Source organism: Glycine soja, chromosome 11 (genome assembly GCF_004193775.1).
Source record: "Glycine soja cultivar W05 chromosome 11, ASM419377v2, whole genome shotgun sequence".
Lineage (NCBI taxonomy): Eukaryota > Viridiplantae > Streptophyta > Magnoliopsida > Fabales > Fabaceae > Glycine > Glycine soja.
The window spans coordinates 47,761,639-47,784,792 of record NC_041012.1 but is presented as its reverse complement, the minus strand read 5'-3'; the positions used below and the strand labels follow the sequence as shown (position 1 = coordinate 47,784,792).

Here is a 23,154-nt window from a genome sequence, read left to right as displayed (position 1 = left end):
TCTACAGGTGCTGGATTCCATCCAGCGTATGCTAAAAACAAGGTTCAAAACTAGACACAATTATACGCTATATATATATATATATATATATATATATTAGTTTTCTACATATATATGTATATTTCTTGATGTAACCCTTCGATGCCATGCCCTTCCTTTGCTATAAATATGTTAAGATTCACACAAAGTAAGTAGCTATCAAGCCTTGCCTCCACTTTGCCTCTCCACCTTTTCCATTCCTGAACTCACTAGTTACACACCACACCTTAATCAAGCAAATACCATAAAACCCTATCTACTCTTCAACCACTTCTTCTCCCTCCACCGTTTCCCATCATTTCTCACTACTTTAACACTCCCATGCAGGTCACGTCCTCACAAAGCCACATGAAAGCCGAGCTAAAGGGCACGACGTCCATTTCCTTTCAAAACCCTAACACCGCTCTCTTCAACACACCCCACAACAACCCTCTCTCGGGAGCACTCAAAGGGTGCCTCGGAAGCCTCGATGGGGCTTGTATTGAGAAGCTATTGCTCCACTGCGCCAGTGCTTTGGAGAGCAACGACATCACCTTGGCTCAACAAGTCATGTGGGTGCTCAACAACGTTGCTTCCCCTGTTGGAGACACTAACCAAAGGCTCACCTCGTGGTTTCTAAGGGCCTTAATCTCTAGGGCTTCAAGAATTTGCCCCACTGCCATGAGTTTCAAAGGAAGCAACACAATCCAAAGGAGGTTGATGAGCGTGACCGAGCTTGCCGGGTATGTGGATCTAATTCCTTGGCATAGGTTTGGGTATTGTGCGTCCAACAATGAAATTTACAAAGCAATAACGGGGTTCCAAAGGGTACATATTGTAGATTTTAGCATAACTCATTGCATGCAATGGCCTACTTTTATAGATGGGTTAGCAAAAAGGCCAGAAGGACCCCCTTCTCTTAGAATCACGGTTCCATCTTGTAGACCACATGTACCCCCCTTGGTCAATATTTCAATACACGAAGTTGGGTTGCGTTTAGGGAATTTTGCTAAGTTCAGAGATGTCCCTTTTGAATTCAATGTTATAGGAAACACAGAAGGACCATTAACACCTGCGGAATTGAGCGATGAATCGACTAGCTTTCACTTTGAAGCAATGTTAAGTCTCTTAAATCCTACCATGCTAAACCTTAGGGAAGATGAAGCTTTGGTCATAAATTGCCAAAACTGGCTACGTTATTTGTCTGATGATAGAAAGGGAATTAGCTGCCAAAGTTTTTCCCTTAGGGATGCTTTTTTGAATCTAATCAAAGGCCTTAACCCCAGGATTGTGCTCTTGGTTGATGAGGATTGTGATCTTAGTGCATCAAGTCTCACATCAAGAATAACCACATGTTTCAACCATCTATGGATACCCTTTGATGCATTGGAGACTTTTTTGCCAAAAGATAGTTGTCAGAGGTCAGAGTTTGAATCCGACATAGGCCAGAAGATTGAGAACATCATAGGCTACGAAGGGCACCAAAGAATTGAGAGGTTGGAATCTGGGGTGCAAATGTCCCAAAGAATGAAAAATGTGGGCTACCTCAGTGTTCCTTTTTGTGATGAAACTGTTAGGGAAGTAAAAGGTTTGCTAGATGAGCATGCTAGTGGGTGGGGGATGAAAAGAGAAGAAGGTATGTTAGTTCTCACGTGGAAAGGAAACAGCTGTGTGTTTGCGACAGCTTGGGTCCCCTGTGAAATATTGAGGGATCATCATATCGGTATGGATGCAAGCCTGTCTTAAACACACTTCATGAGAGGCAAGTTTGGACCTACCATGAAGATGGGGTTGCAAATTGCAATTGCTTAATTCAGTGTGGTCCAAAGAGGAGAGGCAGAGGAATTTCATCTCTTTGTGAAAGGGGTTGAACTTGATCTGCAAAAGACAACTAGAGAAAACGGCTGCATTATGAGAATTATTGTTGTTGGCAACTTTGTAATGGAGCTCTATAAAGTTGGATCACATGAAAGGCAAAAGGGAGAAAAAAAAAAATGTGTACGCTGTCCTTCTTGTATGAGACAAATTTGTCTCTTAGCTCTTGTTTCCCTTTTATGCAGCTTTAACTTGTTTCTGCTGAAAGCTTTAGGTATAACTTGTAAGAGGTTGTATGGAAATCTCTCTCTTATTATCACCTAGTAGTTCTAATAATAAAAAAATTCAGATTATTAGGCATCTTTGCCTCAAATCATATGCATACAAGGTTTTAAAAAATAGTCTTGCAATTTTGATTTGTATTGCAACATCAAAGTTTTTTTAATTTCTTGTGATCACAATTGAAACTGAATGGATTGTATTTGCCTGTGATTTGTCTCAATATCAACAAATGCGACAAAATCATAATGTCACCGTTACCCATTTTTTAAATCTTGTATGCATACAAGGTTAGGCTGATAATAACGTTAACGTACCATAGTATCATAGGTTCTTACATTTAATGACTGGCTCAAATATTAATGTTTCCTCAATGGGCAGTTTTCAAATACTACTGAGCAATTTAATTTTTTAAGGTACTGCTAATATTTCTTAGTACGTATCCAAATGCATATAAAAAGGACCACCCAAAACTTTAGTTTTATGAGTAGTCATCATCAATGTGAAAAATGTACAGGCTAGGGCCAAATAATTATCTTTCCGAGTAGAAGGTGATAATGATAACTCGTGAATTGTAGCATGTACACAGATGATCAACCCATTGCAGTTAGGGGTCCAGATGGGACCTCTTGTGATTTTTGTTGTGTGTTTTAATGGAAATCAAATTTGATGTTAATATTGGGAAGGAAAAAAGGACAACATGGTCCATGAGACAAAACGAATCCGACCTGCCGGATTCGAACCAGCGACTTTAGGATAACTGAAGGTGGTCCCACTATACAGTCCTCCGTGGTGTCATTGTTTTTAAATATTCAAAATGTCCACGTAAGAGTTAACTTAAGACTTTATCAATTCACTAACTATAACGGCTCAGATAAATACTTTTCCATTCTATAGGTTAATTGTTTCAATTCAATCATTAGTTAAACTAAAATATAGAATTCATAGAATTTTTAACGTCCCACAACCTTTTAATAAAATTAATCTCGAGAGTTACAAATAACAATAAATAATATGAAAAATAAGTGATTAAATACAACTTATTAATATATGGAGTTAAGATGAAATCATTTGTATATTATATGAATTTGATCATTGACAAAAATAATTTTTTGTCACATTTTATTTATTTTCTGATCAAACTTTAAATTAGTTAAAATTTATTTCTTTTAAAGAATTAGGATTTTAGATAAAAAAATAATAAATAATATGGAGAGAGTTTTAACTTCTTATTGATTAAATTCCGTGAAAAAACAAAGAACACCACCACCTCAGTATGTACATGTACGATTTTTATATCTAACGAATTAGTATGCATCTCAGTATTTGTTGCAATCACACGCAATAAAAATAAATATTTCACAATAAAAAAAAAACTTGATTCAACTAAAACCTTCTTGAATTGATTCTCCTCTGATATAATCACTTTTAATTCACAGAATGGTGATAGGTATTATTGTGTTTTTATGTGGTGAAATAATATATTTAACGGGATAACTAGTGTTGTTTGATTCCCTTCATATCTTAAAATTTATATAAATCAATAACAATTACGTATCACGAATCACTTTTAACATTCATTTTGCAGATTGTATCCCAACCGTGATAATGAATGCCCTATCTATTTAATTCAACTTGGTATATTCCACAATAAAAAGTTATCATTTTTGTCAACAAATAATTTGCATGCCATATAAACTTTGAATGAAATAATATGTGCGGGTGGCCATGAATATAAGGATAAACATTCTCAATGTGTTGTTGCATCCTTTTCTGTTAGTAATTCACATTAAAGAATTTTGAATAACATTATATATAGCATTATATTTTTCATGATTGAATTAGATTGTAGAGACGTAAGGATATCACGTCAATTGATAGTTGACGGACAAGTATTTCATCCGATAATGAACTAAGGGATTGGCAAAAGGTATGCTACACCGATATCTCTTGAAAAGTTAGAGGACAGAAAACTCACTTGTGGTGAGCGAGTAAACCATAAAAGTTCTTATAGTATAATTGTGAAGTGTAGCATTTCAGCTTGAGACGTTTATATAAGTTTTTTTTTTTCCACGATTATGAAAAAGATATAGGAATAGAATAGAAGTATGAGATAAGATATATAATATGGCGGATAAAAAAAAAAGATATATAATATGGTGATAGAAAGAAATAGAGAATAAAGTGAATTTGTAGAGAAGAGGCAAAAACCGTCGACAGCAGGATTCGAACCTGCGCAGGCAAAGCCCAACAGATTTCGAGTCTGTCTCCTTAACCACTCGGACATATCGACTTTGCATCATTGATTGTCAAATTATCTTTATAAAATATAAATATTGGAAATAATAAAACTAAGAATTGAAGCCGTGCACGAGTCATGAGACCGAGACCGAGACCAACCCAGAAGACGGCATCACATGAGCGGTGATTGCTTCCTGCACCTCTCAAGTTATTTCCTACACTTTTTTATGACTTTTAGAACGATTAATCTGAAATGTAAAATTACATTTTCGAATATATATTTTTTTAATTTCTGGAATAACCAATCCAAAAGATAAAAATAAATCCAAAAAAGATGCAGGAAACGACTTGCAGGTACAGGAAATAACAGTCCACACGAGTATTGGTCCATAAGAAATTAAGAACCCAGCGGAAAAGTAAAGGATCCAACGGTAAATTTGGTCAATTACTTGAACTTGTTAGTTCATACTACATAGTAACACAAGAAAGGGAAAATGAAAGCTAGTTAGGTCACTAAAATAAGGCTAATTACATTTGAACACTCCAACTCTGTAAATATCCTAACAACATTTCATATTTTATTTATATTTTTTTCTTATATATTATATCATTTATTATATTTTTTTATTTTTCTATCTCTAGATTTCTCTCTTTTGATAGTGAGAAAGTATATTTAAGAGTTATAAGATTAATTTAATAGTTAAAAAAAATTATGAATTCAAATTTCTTTTAATAACAAAAAAACTAACTATATTAGCCAATAAAAAAAAGTGAAAAAACTGTGTTTGAGTTTGAATAATTCTCTATTTTGATTGCTTTTTTCTTACTTAAATTCTGCAATACCATCAAGAGTAGTATTTATAGATTGATAGAAGACTCTTAGATAATCATAACAAATATAGAGTCACAGTTACAAATATAAAGAGACTTGACTATATCTATTAACTATTCAATTAATATTAGTCTTAAATAACTTTTAGGTCTTTAATATATATTTAATTTTTATTTTAAATTTTTCATAATTTTTTTCGTTGTTATGAGTATGATAAATTAAAAGTTTTATTTTAAATTTTTACGATCTAAATTTTTTTATTAAGAAATCAAAATAAAAATTAATTATATATTAAACATCTCCAACATATTTAATTCTTAACATTATTTAATATATCTTCTCCACTAAATATAATTGGTAGACATAGACATCATGAAGCCTCATTAACTTCAACAGGATCTACGAGCCACAACTTCATTCTCCTCTTTGTTATACCGTCTTGTCTTCCAATGCCATCTCCACATTGGTATGTATATCGAGCCGTTCGACCAAGGTCAATCGCAACTTGTATGACAGATTTGGAGAGTGTAGAGCCCATAACTTGGCCTTTATTTAAGTACTGCCATTCTTTATCAATCAAAGTCTTGAAGTATTGATGGACTTTTTCTTCTGAAAGACCGTTTTCGTGCATGTAGCTTGCAATTGAAGTTGAGATTTCACCCATCTTCATCTCGTCCTATAGAGTACAATACGCACAATGTTAGTCATGAAGTTGAGAAATTGTTAGATAGTTTTGGACAATCACTTGATTCATGGTCCTCAACCCAATCTGCACATGACATGTAATGAAGCGTTATTCATTCCTTTTTCTTAAATTAAAAACTTAAATACGCGTATATAGATTGGTTGGAATCATGCGTAAGTGGTGGTCCAAGACCTACTAATAATTTCTCCATGAAATGGGATCCTTTCACTTTACATATATAATGGGATTGTGGAAAACAAAGTTGAGAATACCGTTGATGTTCCTAAATCATTGCAAAGCCTTAAAATGATCATTGCAGGGCGCAAGAAGTCATGGTAGTTAGCTAAAGAATGAAGTGCTTGCTCCGTGACGTCTTGGTCTTGGCAGACTATAAGAAGTAGGAATGAGCGAGAACAACCCCACCTCCGGACTAGATCCATCCATTTTTGAGGAACTCGTTGAGTGGTGGAATCACTTTGTTGTTGTGAAACCATTTTGCTTCATGGAGGTGTGCCTTGCACAAATCGGACCACTGCATGCATGTAAAGTAATCAAGTGAACATTTTAGTGTCAGTAAAGATATACAGATGATGGATTAAGTATGTGTTTAGGAGTTCCATCATTGGTACGTAAGTACGGAAAAAACATATGTTTGAAAATGTTAATCCGTTAGATGAATCTATGTATTTTAAGAGATTAATCTTTAGGTTCTCACGAAAGCTAGAATACTCCAGATTCACCCAAAATAAAATAGAAAATGAATAATCAGTCGTGTTGCATTACATACAGATTTTCTGCGGTAAGGTAGGCATTTTATGCCCCCCTCTTTGAAGATGTTATAATCCAACTCATTAACAGTGTTATAGACGGCTAGGAAGCACAATATCATGTCGTCTGGAAGAGTGTTAATGACATCCACGTCCCATCTGATGCACACATATAAAAAAATTAGAGAAATGTTTAATACACTGATAGTGACTTGTCAATACTCTTTAAAAATTTATAATAACTTAGAGTAAGAAATTATAGAAACACTACTTTTTAAAGTAAAAACTAATTAAATGATCATTTTCATATGGTTGAACAAACCTCTCAAATGCTTCTGTGAAAAGCTTCAATTCAGCGAGAGTACCGTAGGTATCATACACATCATCTACACTTGTGAATTGTGATTAGCTGCACCGCTTTAGTGAGTTCTTGACGACAGCTAGTGAATTCAGGTTCAGGGATCATTCCTACAGACCAAAAGAAGGATTCCACATATCTGTCTCGGGCAAAGTGATTCAGTTTGCTTCCTATGCCAATATCCTCCCACCACCTAAATAACAACACATTGGAAGAAGTTAATTAAATATAATTTAAGAGAATTGCATAAAAAGTAAAAGCTAACTCAACCAGCCATCCTTTATCTGAATTCCTCCTCAATTAAGTTATGCTAGTTTTTAAAAAGATTGATTTTATTTTTTTTAAACATTTTTAAAATTATGTACGACTAAACTTCTTATTAAAGCTATTGAAAAGAAATGTTAATCAGGATTAGGTGCTGATTTTTTGCAGATCATCATTTCTTTTAATAATGTATGGTTATTCTTTTTCTTTTCTATTTCCTCATACCTTGACAGTTCTTGTAGTTCCTTTTGGTATAATGATTGAACCATGTTGAAATCTAGCTTTGCCAGCTCTAACAAAGAGGGATTATGTTGTTCCTTTTTATTGTATATGTCAAAATATCGCCGTATGCATCTAGTCTCTGAAAGCTTTGGTGAAAGGGAAGCCCCTCCAACACATGCCTAACTTGTTCTGCCACTTCAGTACTCTCTATCCCTTCTTTCATTAAGTTCATGAGATGTGTTCTTGAAAATGCCTTTGCCTCCCAAACAGTTTCTCCTTCAAAGCTCAAGTATGATGCCTCATAGAGACTTAACAATCCTTGCACATCGTTGCTAATTTTAACCTTGAATTTTCCTTCTTCATCTTTGAAACTCTCAAACACATCTGCACCTCACATTTAAGTACGAGTAATATAATTAAAGAAGTTTCCTATACTAGTAAGTTATGACTTGTTAAACTGTTAAAGCTTATCTGTATATTCGGATATATTATTAGGTGATCTTTAATCATATTACTTAATAATATATTCGACGTGAAAACAATTAAGAGGGTGTTTTGCTTTCACATCCTATAGGCATGTGTTAACATTAAAAACTACATCAAAAAAGATGAAAATACGCAGAAACAACTAATGGTAGCTTTCTATGAGACGTGGATCAAGTTAAACGCGATGAGTTACCAAACACACTAATTCTTACACATTACATTTTTCACATCATATATCTGCCTAGGTTATTGGCCTTGCTGCACAAGTTCTACACTAAACTAAAAGAAAAATGAAATATGAAGTTATTACCGCTAGATGATTTTCCAGGGACTGGACAATTTCATGGGTCCAAAGATTGGGCGCGTGCTTAGCTCAGTTAGATGAACACCTATTTCCATTTTGAGTTAACTGGATATCTTGTTTGCTCTCGGCACAGTTGAGTTGTTGCAAAGATCTATTGAGAAATTTGTCATTGGAAAGAGTACTTATTCTATGTCTAATATGTGATCTAGGTGGAATTTGTGTGGTAGACAAGCAGTAGGGAAGGCTCAATAGATCGCTTGCCATGACGTAGGGTCTTAGGGTTGTACGCTACTCTCTTTCTCTCTACATTTATATAGTCACAGAACCTCAAGCAAAAACAATAAAGGCAGGCATGAGTAATTTTATTAAATCTTCAGGTTAATAAAATAAAGTCTTAAATATATTTTTAGTTGGATATTTTTAGTCTTTGTCCCTGGAATATAAATATATTCTTTTTAATCTTTTTAATTCATAAAAAATTATTTTTTTTAGTTTTCAACTTTATTTTGAAGGATTAAAAAATTATTTTTCTTAGTCCCTCAAGTTCACTCTCACTCTCAGGGACTAGAAACAACGTATATGAATTTGAGAGATTAAAAACAATAAAATTTTAATTTAGGAATCAAAATTGAAAGTATTTTTAAATTTAAAAGATTAAAAACATATATTTAAGCCTAAAATGAAAGTAAAGATATATTTAAGTCGGCATGTAAATATGATAAATGTACATTATATAAGATGTTTCTTATATAATTAAAATAAATAATAAATAAATATTTTAATATATAATTATATTATAATTAAAGAGTTAAATTCTAATTTTAATCTCCTTATCCATGATTTTGTTTTTCTATTTTTTCCCATGATTTAGTCTCCCTATTTTAGAAATCCAATTTAGGTTACATCCTTAGTTTTGCATACCTTTTTTCTTTTATCTTTATATTTTAATTAATTTAATAATTTTTATGAAACCTCAAACAAATATGTTAGGTCTAAGGTTTAATTGAACCATAATTTTTATATGATGAGTTAATTAAAAAAATTATCTTCTCATTTTTTGGAAAAAAAAAACTAAAGTAAAATTCAATAAATTTATAAGGAACTATATATGAGATAAAAAAAATAATCTACGAATAGAAGATATTTGTTCAAACTCCACCACAAAAGTGTATTCAAGTAAAAAAAATATATATTCTAATTTAGAGGTTAATCATTTAAAGATAAGGATCTAGAAATATGGAGGGACTGGATTTTTTTATTTTAAAAATATTTAAATTTTAAAAAATAATTATTTAATATATATATGTGTGTACTTTGAGTTATATTATAATTAGTCACAATAAATATTATTATAGTATGCTTATGGGAAGTCTCTGAAGAGGGGACAAAGGTGTGCTGTGTGTCTCCCTAAATAGCTAAATCTGTCCCTGATTACACATATCAAGGTACTGTATTGATTTTATGAATATCATTAATTATATGGTGAGAAAGGGACCATCAGATCAGAACCCGTGCTTGTTGAATAAGTAAAAAAATTGTATGTGGATGAGGAAACCACACCAAACCCTGCATCTAACCATTACTTACTTCAGTCACAAGGTTGAAGAGTATATGCAACAGTGGTCGAAGAATGAGACAGCATGCAGTGCGCCAGGTCCTCATGAGAAAAATGTTAAAATTTGCGTTCTCAAAAATTGATACTGTAAAGTAAATAGTGGATTTAGTTTTGGAGGCCAGACCTGCTGATTTTTCTGAGGTCGGGGCCATCTCTTTTGATCGTAGGAATCTCCTTTTTTCTTACACATGCTTTTCCGTAAAGTTTGCTGGCTGACAGACAAATGTGATTGCTCACAATCTGGCCAGGGCAGCTACTAGTTATGCTAGTTCACACACACATCACACTGTACCAAGATGCATTCAATTCTTCCTTATTAATGTAATTGATCAGTTACTGTCAAAAAAAAAAAAAATTGATACTGGAACCTGTTATCTAGATTGCATCCTTTGCATGCAACACGTTGATCTACCTACCACCATGCCAGGATACACATGCAATATCAATAATTATACTTTTTTTATTGATAAATATTAAATATCTGGATAATTATACTTTTTTATTATGAAAGGGCTGTTGTACAGATTATGTATAGCACGGGCGGGGGCAATAGATATAATAGTTTATAATTAATCTGTAATTTACAATGTCATGTCAAACCGAGTGATGCTAGTTTTTATTATTTTTTTGTAGATTTTATTTGGGATATCTGTTGTATTAATTAAGGTGCGTTGGATATCAACTTAAACTCAGAGCACTTTCTTAACGTCATCATGTCACATACACACACGACAATAAATCAAACAGTAACAACTCTATTATGTTCTTTGATCTATTGTCGTGTCGTGTAGATCCATCTCCATATTGGATGTGCACTCAGCAATCCATGTTAAAGACAACTTGTATGAAAGATTTGGGGAATGTGGAGTTCATAACTAGGTATTTATTCAAGTTCTGCCATTCTGTCAATCAAAGCTCTATAGTATTGATGGGTATGTTCTTCTGAAAGACTAGTTTCATGCAAGTAGCTAACGATTGAATTTGAGGTTTCACCCCTCTCTATCTCATCCTGTGGAGAACAACAAGCACAGTGTTAGACATGAAGTTTCATCTGGCGGGGTTACTTAATGGGGTTGTGGCAAACAAATAAGTTGAGATTACCGTTGATGTTCCCAAATCATTGATAAGCCTAAAAAAATGGTGAGTGAAGAGCGCAAAGGGTCATGCTAGATCTGTGATGTTTTGGTATTGGCTGACTAAGATGTGGGAATGAGTAAGAAGAACCCCTCCTGAGGATGAGATCCATCCATTTTCTAGGAATTCAATGAATGGTGGATGACTTTGTTGTAAAACCATTTTGCTTCTTGGAGGCATGACTTGCACAAATCAGACGACTGTGAAGTAATATTAATCAAGTGAACATTTTAATTAGTTTAAGTAACAATAACTACATGAAAGGAATAATTAGTTGTGAGGTGAGGAAGACATTTGATGTCCCGTTCTTTAAAGATGTCATAAGTCATCACATTAACAGTGTTAAAGAAGGCTGGGAAGCATAGTATCATGTAGTCTGGAAGATTGTTTATGTCATTCACGCCCCATCTGATGCACTTGTATATAATTTTATGTTAACTTCAGAATAAGAAAATGGAAACATAAAAAATTATTTTAAAGCAAAAATGAAAATGAGCTTTCTCTTCATATTAGTTGAACAAACCTCTCAACAGCATCTGTGAAGAGCTGTAATTCATCCAAAGTACCATAGACATCGTATACATCATTTATGATTGTGATTAGCTTCCCCACATTTGTGAGTTCTTTGCGGCAATTAGCGAATTGAGGTTCAGGAAACATTCCTAGCATCCACAAGACGGATTCCACTAATCTGTCACTAGCAAAGTTCAGTTTACTTGCAAGGCCAATGTCCTTCCACTACCTACGTATCAAACAACACATTAATAAAGAAATAACTCTAGCCTATGTTAGAGATTTACAAATAAAATTAAAGCTAACTCAACCCGTGCTATCCTTTTTTTTATATATATAAATATTCCTCGCTCCTCAAATTATTGTAATTTTTATATATTGGTTTTTCTTTTCTTCTAAAATAAATCTGATTTAATATTTAACTTTATTAAAACAATTGAACTTAGATACAATTCCTTATACACTTTTGATATTACTTTTTTAAATGAATGCATCTACTTTTAATTAAAAAATAACACTTATTAAAAATGTATCTTATATAAAAACTCTACTTCACCACTAACATTTACTCATTAAAAATCTTATCATTCTTCTTTTAAAACAATATTATCAAAATTATGATTGACTTAACTTTTTGCTTAAAGAAATGTTAACTTAATCAGAAAATAATTTTAGGAATTATCACGATTTTTATTAGATGATGAATTTGTGCACATCATTTCTTTTAACAATATATAATTATTCTTTTTTCCTTTTCTATTTTCTCCGACCTTGACACTTCTTGTAGTTCTTTTTTACGTGTGACTGAACCATGTTGAAATCTAGCTTTGCAAGCTCTAACAACAAGCGATTATGTGGTTCCTTTTTATCGAATGCGTCAATATATATATTGTCGTGCCTCTAGTCTCTTAAATCTTTTGTGATAAGGAAGCCCCTCCAATGCATGCCTAACTTCTTTTGCAACTTCAGTCTCTATCCCTTGTTTCAATAAGTTCATGAGATATGTTCTTGAAAATGGCTTTGCCTCCCAAAGACTTTCTCCTTCGAATGTCAGGTGTGATGCCTCATAAAGACTTAACATTCCTTGCACATCGTTGCTATTGCTAATTTTAACTTTGAAATTTCCCTCTTCATCTCTGAAACTCTCAGGCACGTCTGCACTTCATATAATCTTCTTAACATAAATGAAAGTTCTTATGCATGAGTAACAATTAATGAAGGAGGGTTGCTATTATGCACACATGAATACATGATAAGAAGATAAAATTGTAAAATTTTTTGTTAAAAAAGTATTTATAGTATAAAGACATCACTCCATATGTTTATGGCTATTGTGGTTTTCTTGGCCCTTTCCTTTAACGAAGGAAAAGAAAAGAATTAAAATCAAGTTAAATATAAAGTTACCACAAGATGATTTCCCAGGGACTGGACAAATTCATGAGTCCAACGATTGGGCCGGTAATATGCTGAACATCTATTTTCAATTTTTGTAAATTGAGTATCTTGTTTTCTTGTAGCACACGAGTTTTCTTGATGATCCATTGAGAAATTCGGCATTGGCACGAGTTATTCTGTGTCTGAGGTGTATATGTGATCTAGACAGAATTTGTGTGGCGGAAAAGCCGTAGGGAATGCCCAATAGATCATTTGCCATAGCGTACTCTACAATCTACACTATATGGCTTAGCGATGTGTGTTTCTCTCCATACATATAATCACAGAACCTCAAACAAAAGTTAAAAAGATACATATGAAAAATGGATACTTCTCACTTATAACATATATAATAATAAAAATATACAATTGTTCTTTTAAAATTTTAAATTACAATCACTTTTAAAATTGTAATATAAATTAAGTGAATAGAGTACGTAAAGTTAATATGTTTCTTAACATTTATTTTAATATTATAACCAGAAAATGACGTCAAAAAATTATTCTAACAACTCATAGCTCAACAAAAAGCCAATAACTTATAAACACCGACCGGCCAATGTTTAACTTTAACCCATATTTAAACAACACAAGTGGACAAGTGGTACTAATTTATGCTGTCCAGTGTCCATCCAGAAACTCAACTCCTAATAGGCTAACAGAAATATAGCAATATACTCTCTAATACATTTTTATTAACAAATTTTTTTATGATTTAAATATATTTTTAGTTTCTTAAATTGAGAGATCTATCTCTTTTCATATCCTAAATTATAATTTTTTTTATTCCCTCAAATTTGTGAAATGATTTTTTACCCCAAAAAAGGACAAAAAAATTTAGCAAGAGACTAAAAAAATTATTTGTTAAGATAGACCCCTAAATTTGAGGAATTAAAAATATATTCAAGCTTTTTAATATTAATTAAAATTCATTGAAAACTATAAAACTATGAGAAAAAAATCATTTCAATAGAAATTTAAATGGTAATATGGGAATATTAAAAACTATGGGATTGCATGAAGCAAACAATGGGTGCAAGAAGCAATGGTAGTAGCAGACAAAGGAATAGAGCCGAAAAATTCATTGGTATTATAATACAAAATGATTGGGCCTAATCCCAATTAATTATTATTAGGAGCAAAGAGAAGAACGGGTCCAGTAACACAAATAAGGAAAACGTTGATCCAAGCATATAACTCAACGCAATAATTGGGCTTTTCCATAATCACATATGAAACAAGTAAAAACCCCACGGATTTAGCAGTTGCTTTCCACACCCAGCAACACAGTGAAAGGACTAAAATGCTCTTCATCTTTTCTTTAAATACAAATCGACGATCCGTATGACTCATATAGGTTAACGATCTGTATGCTCGTACGGATTGATGAATCGTATGACTCATACGGATTGATGATCCATATGAATTTTTTTTTAAAATTTTTAAAAAATAACAAAAAAATATTAAAAACTCATGGATTGTTGATCCGTATGAGTTTTTTTTTTAACTCATTCAGATCACCAATCACAAATTCATATGAATCATACATATCGTTGATCCATATTTAAAGAAAAGGTAAATGATATGGTAACTCTTTCACTTGTGTTCAATGTGCTAACAAAAATACTGAATACCCAAAATAACTGCCCACGGATTAACCCTTGGTTTGGTAGCCAAGAAGCATTACTGTTCAAGGAAAATAGGAAATTTTTTCAAAAAATAACGTGAATCCATCACCAGTATTAGACCATATTACTTTTATTCAAATATTTATATTTTAATTTTCTTGAATTTCTTTTCGTTCCACACAATCAAATTCACCCAAAAAAGTCCAGGGAGCATAAGATATCATGAAACAAAGGCTCACTAAAATTTCATTAAAAAATATCATGAAACAATACATTTTCTATTTCTTGAAAATATGATATTTTTTAAGTTTTATTTTTTTATTCAAATTTTATTCATTTCTACTCTTTATGTTAATAAAAATAATATATTTTTTCTTTCACCTAATAATAAAATCATGTGATTACAAACTAATAAAATTTAAATAAAAACATTTATTATAAATACAAAATATAATTTATATGTTCCAAAATATTATTTATTACAGATTTTAATCATAAAATAATTTACATATTCATAATTATATATATATATATTTATTTATCATAAATTTTAAATTTTAATTCTATAAAATAAAAATTTATTTTGCCTAATACACCGACTAAAATACTGGTTGTTATAGAAATTGTACTGATTCTTGTGTGAGATAGAATTATTATGTAAGAATGAAAATTATGATGGGAAGCCTATTATAAGAATGTTTATTTTATGTGAAAACAAAAATTATTAATATGTCGTTAGATTAAAAATAAAAAAAATAAATTTAAATACTTAAAAATTCAAATTAAAATATCATATAAATAAGAAATCTCTAAAAGATTCATATAACAAAAAATCAAATATTTAAAAGATTTCAATTATTATATCCTAAAATATTTATCTCAAGAGGCGTCATTCTTCTTAAACCTCATGTTTTTTTTTAATAAAAACTAGTAGGAGATTTATGAAGATAGCTATAATTTTATAGGGATAAAATAATAAGTGCAGTTATATAGATAAAATAGGTAGAAAAATATGTACATAAAAAAATAAGTATCACGTTTGTTAGACGAAATTATTATTTTTAGTTTATCACACTAATATATATGATCAACTTATATGTGACAAAAATGTTAGATGTATCACGTAAATCAAGATCAATAACGTTAATGTCAAAATTAACAGAAATATATACTAATTTAATCTAAAAAGACACTATAAAAAATAAAAGTAAAACTTTTTAAATCTAAAGTACCAAATTAAAATTTAAAATTTTAAAAATGGAAATTATATTTTAGCCCAGATTTAATAGCTTTTTCGGTCAACAATTTTTAAAATTGATTTTGATCCGCTGCAGTTGGTTTTTTAATCTGCATGAATCTTGACCCTTGAAATATTAAGTTTTCATTTTTTTAAAAATATTAATGACTGCGTCTCTGCGTTATTCATTTTTAAAAGAAAAAGAAAAGATGACTGCGTTATTAATAAAACCATTGGTAGCTTTCAAAAAAATAAAAAATAAAACCTTTGGATCCAAACTGCACCAGGTGTAGTATATAATATAGCAGCCCAAATTGTTGATTTTCTTAATATGCTGACTTTGTATACTGTAGAACGAAGAGTTTTTTATCCTATAAATACAATAAAATTAAAATTACTCTAGTAATATGAGTTGAAATTTATTTAACTAAGTGATACAAATTATTATTTATGGTAAGAATTTGGCAATTCCCTCAAATTAATTTCTCATCTTCTCTCTCTTTTTTTTTTTTTTACATTAAGAAATCGTTAGGGATCGATTAGGAAACTGATTGATCAGTGGCCAATTTTTTTTAATTTTATATGTATTTTTAAAAAAATATTTAATATTTTTTTTTTTAAGAATGTTTCTTATTTCCTTTTAATTTTCAATTTTATGATTTATATATTTTAAAAAATAATTATAGGAATTAGTTAATTCCTTTAAGATTTTTATTGAGATGAATTTTTGTGTTATTTTATTTATGTTTATGATGTTTTATTAATCGAAGTATAGTCCCATAAATATAAATTGTGAATTAAATATAAATTTTTATTAACAACAAATTAATTTTAATTTTTATAGATCACAAATAATATTTTTTTAAAATATATAAATAATAAAATTTAAAATTAAAACAAAATAAAAAACATTCTAAAAAAAATAAAAATTGAATAATTTTAAAAAACGGAATAAATAAATATAAATTTGAAAAGAAAAAAAAGTGAAGGTGAGAAATAGGTTTGGTAAAACCATTTCTCACCGTGAATAAAGATTTGCATCACTTAAGTAAATAATTTTTAACTTATATTATTTGTGTAATTTTTTTAATTTTTTTGTATTTTCAGGTAAAAAACTCATAGAACGAATCCCGCCCAACCTCTAGTTTTCGTGGTCAGAGTTATCGAAATTATTTTAGATTTTCCTCCTTTAAATGAAATTATTTTATTTTTATTTAAATAATTTTATAATAGTACGTCATTTTTAAAATAAGATGGAATATCATTATGTTTATATATTAAAAATGTTATTTTTCTTCCATTTATGTCTTAAAATATAATTAAGAATTTGATGTCTCTGAGTAATTAATTTTAGTAAATAAGTAAAAAAAAACTATAAGTGACTTGGACATAGAGAGAATAAATTATATTTCAACAATAAAACTATTAATTTGAAAGTATAGAAGAATAATATTTAAGATTAAAAAAAAACAATCCTTAATACAATGTTTTCCTAGCTTGACATCAAATGGGAGGAAAATGGTTGCTACTTAGTTTTATTGTTGCTTTATTTTTCTAAAAAGAGTTTATAACATAACAATAATAAATAGTTTAACATTATGAAAAATTAATATAATAAAATATTTAAATTTTTTCATATAAAGTATCCATTTATTTATTCTAAGTGTCATCTTGGGTTTTCTTTTTACCTCCGAAGGGGGATTAGGGTGGAAGGCAGTGACGGAGTTGAGGGTCGTCGATGGGGCGCGTTGCTCGCACGAGATCATTCCAATTTCTTGCACCTTCCACAACCTTGTCTTTCATTCACTAACACTATAACTTTTCTTAACTACGGGTTTTCCCCGTTAACTAAATATTCCATGCACAAAAATAAAATGTTTGTCGAGACGGATTCAGAAAATTTATTAAATGGAGGAAAAATAATGTTTTTTTATCAGTGGCAGGGTAATAATATATTACATAAGAAAAATATTAAAAACTTTTACTAAATATATAATTTTATCATAAAAACTTCAAATTACTTATAATCTTTTACAAATTATAATTCATAGTGTATTTCTCACAACTTTATATATGTGTTTACTATTATATACAAAAGCAAAACACTAAAAATAAGAAAGTTAAAATGATAAATTAATATCAATTTATTATCTCTTAATTATGCTTTTTTACAATCATTTTAAAAAAATATTTATGAGGATAATACCTATTTTTTATGGGGTAAAATATTTTTTATTAAATACATATAAGAAAAAAAAATATTGTGAGAGCAATTGTCTCCATAGACTCTAATCTGTATCTAGGGTAGACCTATGTTATTATTTATTTATTATAAAAAAATATTTTTTATTCAATAAAAAATTGATTTTTTTATTAGTACTAATAGAAAATGATATCAAAAAAGTTTATAATAGTCACTCATCTTTATCTTGTTTAATCGTCTCAATTAAACTCTTTTGGTAGTCAAAATTCTGATTTAAAATTAAATATTATATTTTTATTATACAATTAGTTTTTGTATCTCTTAACTTCTTTTTAGATTATAAAATTAATAAAAATCTTATTTCAATATTATATTTCAACAAATTTTAGTTATTATATAATTATTTTTTTTCTTAATATCTAATTGTGAAACTCTATTTTTTACCATTGAAAGAATTATTGTTTTTCATTTATCATACAAAAACAAGTGTTATTAGATCAATTATAGATGGTTATACATACAATATCAATCATTGTAGTAATGAATTACAAAAGACAAAAGCTAAAAGATACCAACATCACAAAAAAAAATAATTAAATATGATATTTAATGTTTAGTAACAAATACTATACTTTATAATAAGATTAAAGATGAAATATTTATTGAGTATTTACTAGTATAAATTGAAAAGAAAATTGTTAAAAAATTAATGTAAACTCAATTATTAATTTTTTATTTTCATGATACATAAGATAAATGTTTTATATTTTGATAGATAATTAATGTAAATATTTAACATATTAAAACTTCACATTATAAATATTTTATACAAAAATTAATAAAATAAAACTATTAAATAAATTTTGTTGTGGTTGATGGCCTCTTATTTTAGTCTCGAACCGTCCCTGATGCATGGTCCCTGTTTACAGACAATGCCTCCTATAATGGATATTTATCACATGGGACCATTAAATTAGTGGTCCACCGAAGGGTTGCCTTGAATATGACAATTACTTCAGAGTCAGAGTCTATCTGTGAAGAAAAGCAGTACTCGTACACGTGTTTGCCATACAGTATGCAGAATTGACATAAATAATAAAGCATAACTATTTTCGTACTGGATAAAAATCGACGCTATTGTGCACTGGATAAAAATCCTCTAGAATGACTGAATGGTCTTTATGGCTTTATCACTGTTGGGCAAAAACTGAAGACAAATAAAAAATAGTAATAAAATGTGAAAAAGGAAAGGTTAGACGAAGTGTTAGAAAATAGAAAGTATCATAGGTCAAACGAAGTACAGAAGCGTCATTGGAGGAAGGACAAAGGGAAAGTTGTCACACTGTCTACATAGTTATGATCGTTATTGTTGTGTTGTGTATACGGTAATCGAATAATTGGATCGAGGAAGAAAACGCATATGCTAAAAAAAATAAAAATAAACACTATAACAGTTGGGAAAAAAATTGTATAATATAAATTGATTCAAACAGTAATAATTTGTATATCCAATTATCATTTTCATTTTTCATCTCTTTATTTTCCAAATTAAGCTTAATTAATTTTTTTTCAAATGGATCCAAGGTCCCATACAAATCTACCATGAAGTTGAACATTAGAGGAAGGACAAAAGTATTTTGAAAGCCGTTACTGTTGTGTTGTGTACACGGTAAAATAAAAATTGGGCAAAAAAACGTAAATGGTAAAAAAAAATGCACACTACAGCAGTTGAAAAAAATTATATAGTATAAATTGGTTCAAATAGTAATAATTTGTACACCTAATTGTCATTCTTTATTTTCACCTAACAACTTCTATTTTTCAAATTCAAATTCAGTTAATTTTTTTCTTTCAAAGATCCAAATCAACTTGACTCAAAAAGTTGTATAAATTCTTTATAAAATTAGAACATGTCTCTATCATTCCAAAATTTACAAAATCATCTTCTTCTTTTTTTCTCTCTTTTTTTATTACCATCACCATCAAATTATTTTATATCAAACACTTAAATCCCTTTTACGATTAAGATCATGAATATAGAAAATTATAAATAAAAAAAACTAGTACCAGTTTTAATATATTAGAATATTAGATGGGTCAACTAGTGAAGGGTTTAAATATTTTGTATGTGCATGGTCTTGAATCATAATTTCAGTAGTACACACAAAATATTAGTACCAGTTTCTTAAGTTTAATTATTAACATTAAATAATCAACAAATTGTTAGATGGAGTTGATAAGTGTTATTATAAGTATATTTTGGGATTAAATTATATAAGAATTGTTAATTTTTTTCCTTTTATTTATTTCTTTTTTTGTGAATAATTAAAATTTTAATATCAATTAAGTTTTTGTGTAGAAATTGTTAAAAGTTTATGAATTATTAATGTTTGGTGGATAATTGACACAGAAAAATGAAATAAAGCCCAAAGAAGTAAAATTGAAGATACAAAATTGTTGGTTCAGTGCGCGTCTCAGACAATCGGCGTGACGCAATTTGGATTGTGAAGCGTGCTAAGCACAAGTCACGCGCTAAGGGCAAGATTACTGTCATACTCACTAAGCGCGACAATCACACTTAGCGTGAATGTTACATGAAAATTAAGCTAAAGTGCACCTATAAAAGGAGAGAGAAAAAGAAAAAAAACACACATAAATTTTAAGATAATACAATTCCTTACCAAAGTCAAAGATTAAAAGTAGAAGAAGCAATCATTTGGAGTCATTTCTTCCTTCCATTCCTTTTCTTAATTACTCTCTTCCTTACTCATTATCCTCTTACAATTATAAAGCCTCCTACAACAATGAAATACTAAATCATTTTTATTAGGAACTTAGTAGTCAACTGCTCTTGATGTAATTACTCTTTCTATCTATTTGTGAATGTTACTTTTTCATTATTCTTTTTAGTGCTTAATTTCATTATTTATGGTTTGATTCCCCATTTGCATGATAAATTTTAGGGGTAACATTGGGAAGTGTTATTCTCTAATAGAATTGAGAAATAATATCTAAATAATTCATTTATTTTGTTTGACCTGTTATATATCTTTATTCTTAACGTAATTTAACTATTTTTACCTCTTAACGGGATTTGGGAAAGAAAATAGATAATTAGGATCTTTCACTTGAGGGATCATGATTAGAATGTATGAGTAGATGCAGATGAAAATGAGAATAAACATAAATAGAAAAAAAATCATTAACATTACATCAAGAGTAGCTTTGGTAGGTTAAGTCCCTAACATTCTCATCTTCTGAATTAACTTCTACAATAATATTAACTTCTCCTATCTTTTCTATTTTAATTAATTAAATTACTTTTATGTTTATTTTTCTTTTTTATTTAATTTAAATTAATTTTATGCCAATTTATTTTACTATTTTTTCAAAACCTTTTTAACCAATTTATTTATTATTTGAAAATTATATATTCATCTATTTAAGTACAAACAAAGTCTTTATGGATTCAACACTACGACTTTCATTTTAACTTTATTATTTTAGACAATTTGATGCACTTGTCAGTTGTTTAACAGAAGTCATACTAAATAAATTTAATTATTCTAAACAAGATTTTAAATTTAAGTTTATGGATGAAAAATAATTTAAAGAAAAAACACTTGCTAAAGGTCACTCAGAATTTTTAAAATAAATCAAATATTAATAAAATTAATAAATATTTCAGACAAATGATAAGAAAAATAAATCTATTAACTTTTAATTCAGATCTTGAGCATATTATTTCATTAAATATTAATAAGAAATGTTTTATCTCTCATATCAATCTTTTATCCTTCCTAAAGAAGAAAATAGTTGTAATTTCAACGACAACGCTGTGTCTACCATGCTAGCCACACTAGCCAGTTCTTTGAGTACAACACCAGAGTCGTCCACGTCTGCAATGGCAGTACAGAACTTGGCTTCCTCTAATACCACACAAATTCTGTCACACACGCAAGGACGGAGTATAAATGCTTGTGGGCTCGGGTGCCAGCTCGCCCCCCTTAACTTTTTCTTAGTTTTATTTTTTTAATAAAAATAACATGTTAAAATTTACATGATTATTTTTAAAAATTGAATTCTAGAAATAATTATATTTAAATGTTACTTTTTATAATTTTGTTGCAATGATAATTACATTAATTTTTAAAAAACATATTTCCTATTTCGTATCATTTGCTTTAATAAATTTTGCTTTCATAATCTTTTATTTTATTCTAAAGTTTATAAAATATTGCATTTACGATCAAAAGATGTTATTAGTCTTTCATTATATTGATTTGATTATAATTTTTTTGAGAATTTAAAATTATTTATTAATCTCTATCAACAAGACAAGCTTAATTATGAACTTTATATAAAATATTAATAATTTAAATTTTGAGACATACTAACAAATATACTTTCTTCTATCATTATTTTCTCCTTTATCTTGATTTTATTGCCATTATGATGCTCCAACATGCTTTAACATATTGATAAGTGTATAGTCTAGATACACTATTGACATTTGTAATAGATTTTTTAAATGTTTAGTTTTCCTTCTGCGTGAATATATTCCTATTATATGTCATTGAATTGTTTTGGAAAACACATTATTGGTATTTTGTTTAAAATTAATATTTATACATTTGTTAATTAAATATATTTAAACTTTTGAAATGACACTCCTAATATTTATTTCTGCCTCCATCCCTACATACATACACACTCATGAAAGCATTAGTATAAATAATGTAAAAAAAAGTTGTTCATTATATTTTTTTTATCAATAAGATTTTTACAATTACAAAATAAAGAAATTTATAAATAAAAATTGAGAAATACATTTTTTTGCCTCTAGTGTTTAAAACTAGATTACTGTTTTCTTAAAAACATTTGTAGTTTTTATTTCAATTTTAGAAAAGAATATTACTTTTAACTACACACTTTTTTAATTTGATTTTAAAATAAAGAACATGCATGGTGCAAAACATAAAATGAAATATTAATTTTGAAGTAGTAGTGAATGACTGCAAATTTGTTTCACCGACTAGGTATATTTGGTTTAAAGTTACAAAAATATGTTTACCAATTTTAATATAAAAATGCACCTTTCAACTTTCAAAGCATAAAA

At 29.3% G+C, this 23,154-nt stretch overlaps 1 protein-coding gene, 1 non-coding gene and 2 pseudogenes across 2 annotated transcripts; 1 reads left to right on the top strand and 3 right to left on the bottom strand.

Moving 5' to 3' along the window:
• The first annotated feature begins 154 nt into the window (after positions 1 to 154).
• On the top strand, positions 155 to 2,206 carry LOC114374882 (scarecrow-like protein 32). The gene has a single exon (XM_028332600.1). The coding sequence runs from the start codon at positions 361 to 363 to the stop codon at positions 1,762 to 1,764; it is 1,404 nt and encodes a 467-aa protein (XP_028188401.1). The 5' UTR covers positions 155 to 360; the 3' UTR covers positions 1,765 to 2,206.
• A 2,117-nt stretch (positions 2,207 to 4,323) lies between these two features.
• On the bottom strand, positions 4,324 to 4,405 carry TRNAS-CGA. Its single transcript has one exon. It is a non-coding gene; the product is annotated as a tRNA-Ser (tRNA).
• A 1,087-nt stretch (positions 4,406 to 5,492) lies between these two features.
• Positions 5,493 to 10,038, bottom strand: LOC114373369 (annotated as a pseudogene).
• Positions 10,039 to 10,426: 388 nt separating this feature from the next.
• Positions 10,427 to 13,187, bottom strand: LOC114373368 (annotated as a pseudogene).
• Positions 13,188 to 23,154: the final 9,967 nt, after the last annotated feature.

Excerpts from the sequence above, each read along its gene's own strand:
- LOC114374882 (XM_028332600.1), top strand. The coding sequence starts at position 361 with ATGCAGGTCACGTCCTCACAAAGCCACATGAAAGCCGAGCTAAAGGGC.